Source organism: Tupaia chinensis, unplaced genomic scaffold, assembly GCF_000334495.1.
Source record: "Tupaia chinensis unplaced genomic scaffold, TupChi_1.0 Scaffold140356_1, whole genome shotgun sequence".
In the NCBI taxonomy this organism is placed as follows: Eukaryota; Metazoa; Chordata; class Mammalia; order Scandentia; family Tupaiidae; genus Tupaia; species Tupaia belangeri.
Genome location: NW_006200233.1, coordinates 1,097,790 through 1,100,808, shown reverse-complemented (window position 1 = coordinate 1,100,808; position 3,019 = coordinate 1,097,790). Strand labels below are relative to the sequence as shown.

The window sequence follows — 3,019 nt, the reverse complement described above, 5'->3', positions numbered from 1 at the left end:
GACCTGCCGGTGACACAGTGACCACGGCCTGCTGTGACAGCGCTGGCCGGCGGATGTGCACTGGCCCTCGTTACCGTCTGGTCTCCACCTCTTCACCGTGCAGCTGAAAGAGATGCTCCCAACACCGCGTGACCTCGTCCTTTGAATGTGCAAGCTCAGGGACAAGTGGACAAATCCGAGTGGGACACGGGTCTGAGTGTGCCGACGCAGGCAGGGGGGCAGTGACAGCGGCGTGCACCCCGGACAAAGCTCCTGACCACCCCATCTGCGCTTCCTGGAATTCTCCCACCACTTCTGTCTGGGCCACTCTCTGTGCCCTCTGGGACCTGCTTGGGACTCGGATAACGCCAACCCTACGCTCCCGGAGCGACTAGACCCGCTGTCCGACGATGGTGGGACCCTGAGACACTGCTCCGTTTGGTGGCAGAGCAGCCTGCCCCGTGGGCTTGAGCCGCGGTCGCGGGTGCTGACCGGTAAGTGAGCTGCGGCCCGTCCTCCCTCACTGCAGAGGTGCGGAGAGGAGGCCCCCCCGTCTCATGGTTTTGCTTTTTAGTTAACGAGCATGCCACTTCCAAGATTAGGGATGTGAACTAGGGTTCAAATGACTGGAAACTCAATATCACAACCACCGAATTTAAAGATAGGCTTGTATTTATTTTATTTTTATATTCATTTTAGGGCATGTGCTCTCACCGGAGAGAGACAGAGAGAGAGGGGATAGAGGGAAAGTGAGAAGGCACCTCTCAGGGTTTGGTCACACTGCAATCCCTTCTCCTCTGGGGATTCTGAGATGCACATACATGCAACTGGTGTATTTTCCAAGCTGCCAGGTCAGGGACTTGAACCAGGCTGTCAGCCACGTGGGGTCGCCTGAAGGGGCCATTGCACCGTGTGCACTCTGGCGCAGGGTCTGTCCTCACTGGGGCCCAGCTGCCCGTTCCGCCTGCTTCCGCATGTCTTGGCAATGTGTTGTTTGGCCAAGGAACTCCCAATCTCTTCTTGAGAAACGCTCCTGTCTCAGTAGATGCAGGCTGAATTTTAAGAAAAAAGCTAAGAATTAAATAAACTTCTTGAAAGGTTTTCACTGTGAGGATCCAGGTCTCAGCTAAGTGATGCTAGTCTGAGAGTGGGACACAGCATCAGGTGGTGAGTAGGTGATGTTTAAAAAAGAAGTCCCAAAAGTAATGTCTGTTTGTTGAAAATTAGAACGAAAAACAGGGATATTTTAAAGTCCTCTTTACTCTCAATCTCTGTTTCCCATGAGTAACACTTTCTTCCTCAAGAGCATTTCAAATTTACATATCAGTAAATATATAATAGTACGTGACACTAATATATAATAGTACATGACACTAATATATAATAGTACATAACACTAATATTATCTATAATAGTACGTGACACTAATATATAATAGTACATGACACTAATATTATATATAATAGTACGTGACACTAATATATAATAGTACATGACACTAATATATAATAGTACATGACACTAATATATAATAGTACGTGACACTAATATATAATAGTACATGACACTAGTATATAATAGTATGTGACTAATATATAATAGTACATGACACTAATATATAATAGTACATGACACTAATATTATATATAATAGTACATGACACTAATATATAATAGTACATGACACTAATATATAATAGTACGTGACACTAATATATAATAGTACGTGACACTAATATATAATAGTACATGACACTAATATATAATAGTGTGTGACACTAATATATAATAGTACGTGACACTAGTATATAATAGTATATGACACTAATATTATATATAATAGTACGTGACACTAATATTATACATATAATAGTACGTGACACTAATATACATATAATAGTACATGACACTAATATTATATATAATAGTATCTGACACTAATATTATATTCCTTTGTAAAAACGTGTGGTATCGGCTGCGCAAATGTTTGACGCCCTGTCTCCTGTCAATTAAAGGCACACCTGAAGGCCACTGTGTCTACTCAGGGGAGACGTCTCACCTTCTTATCAGATGAGAGCAAGGGGACATTTCTTAAGGGAATGGCGGTCCTAGAGTAAGCAGAGAAATTAAAATGCGCAGCACTAACGGTTGGCGAACATGAGTACAACCGAAAACCGTAAGTGCGGACGTGGATAAATAATGCAACATGCGCCTCCTGCCGAGGTCAGCCGGCGGATGCATGCTCAGCCTGGGGCTGGCCGGTCCGAGTCCTGGCCTATGGCCCTGAGCCCTGAGACCCTGCCCAGGGCATCCCGTGCTGCCGTGCCTCTGCCACACTGCACTGCCTGGCACACCCCACACTGGGCCCCGTGCCAGGGCCACACCGAGCTCACGTTCCCACATCGGGTGTCCCCCGACCCAGTCGTTGAGGTGGTGGTTTGGGGTCCACTTTGACTGGTGACCCATGACATTTAGAGTCACACGTCAGAGTGATTTCTGTGCGCCTGTACCCGCAGGTTGTGGTAATTCCTTGCTTCATGGTCATCGGTTTATAAAGGTCAGAGTCACCCTGACAGTCATGGCATACATTTCTGCTTCACATCAGTCCCAGCAGACGGCATAATGGTTATGTCATGGACTCCCATGTAGTCGCTAGGATTCAAGTCCTGGACCCGGTGGCTTAAAACTCATGCTGGGTGCATGTGCATGGGCACCCAAAATCCTGAGAGGAGAATGGAGAAGGGATTGTGGTGTGGCCCTCTCCTCTGGGGGGTGATTTCTCACTCTCTGTCTCTCTGGCAAGCACATGCGCCCTATAGCAAAAAATCTCTCTTGAAAGAAAGAAGGGAAGAAAAAAAGAAACAAAGGCGTCCATATCTCTGTCCTGGAGCGGGGCAAGCAGAGGGGGCAGGCTGCGGGCACTACCTACCAGGAGGGTAGGTGGAGGAGCCAGGTGGCCCCTAGCCCTCAGCGGCCTGCTCCTGAATAACCCTCGGGGCCCCTGAGCTGCAAGCAGGGTCCCCTCTCGAGTGTGTCCTCTG

The 3,019-nt window shown here is 47.6% G+C and overlaps 1 protein-coding gene across 2 annotated transcripts in view; it reads right to left on the bottom strand.

Moving 5' to 3' along the window:
• Nucleotides 1-817: 817 nt before the first annotated feature.
• Nucleotides 818-3,019, bottom strand: part of LOC102490566 (histone H2B type 1-H) — an 18,779-nt gene continuing 16,577 nt past the window's right edge. Inside the window, exon 2 of one of the 2 annotated variants that reach the window (XM_006162675.3) lies at nt 818-1,031. In XM_006162675.3, coding sequence (XP_006162737.1) covers nt 917-1,031 — 115 coding nt within the window. In that variant the 3' untranslated portion in view covers nt 818-916. The remainder of the gene's footprint in view (nt 1,032-3,019) is intronic. The other variant, XM_014593365.2, reaches the window with a different exon arrangement.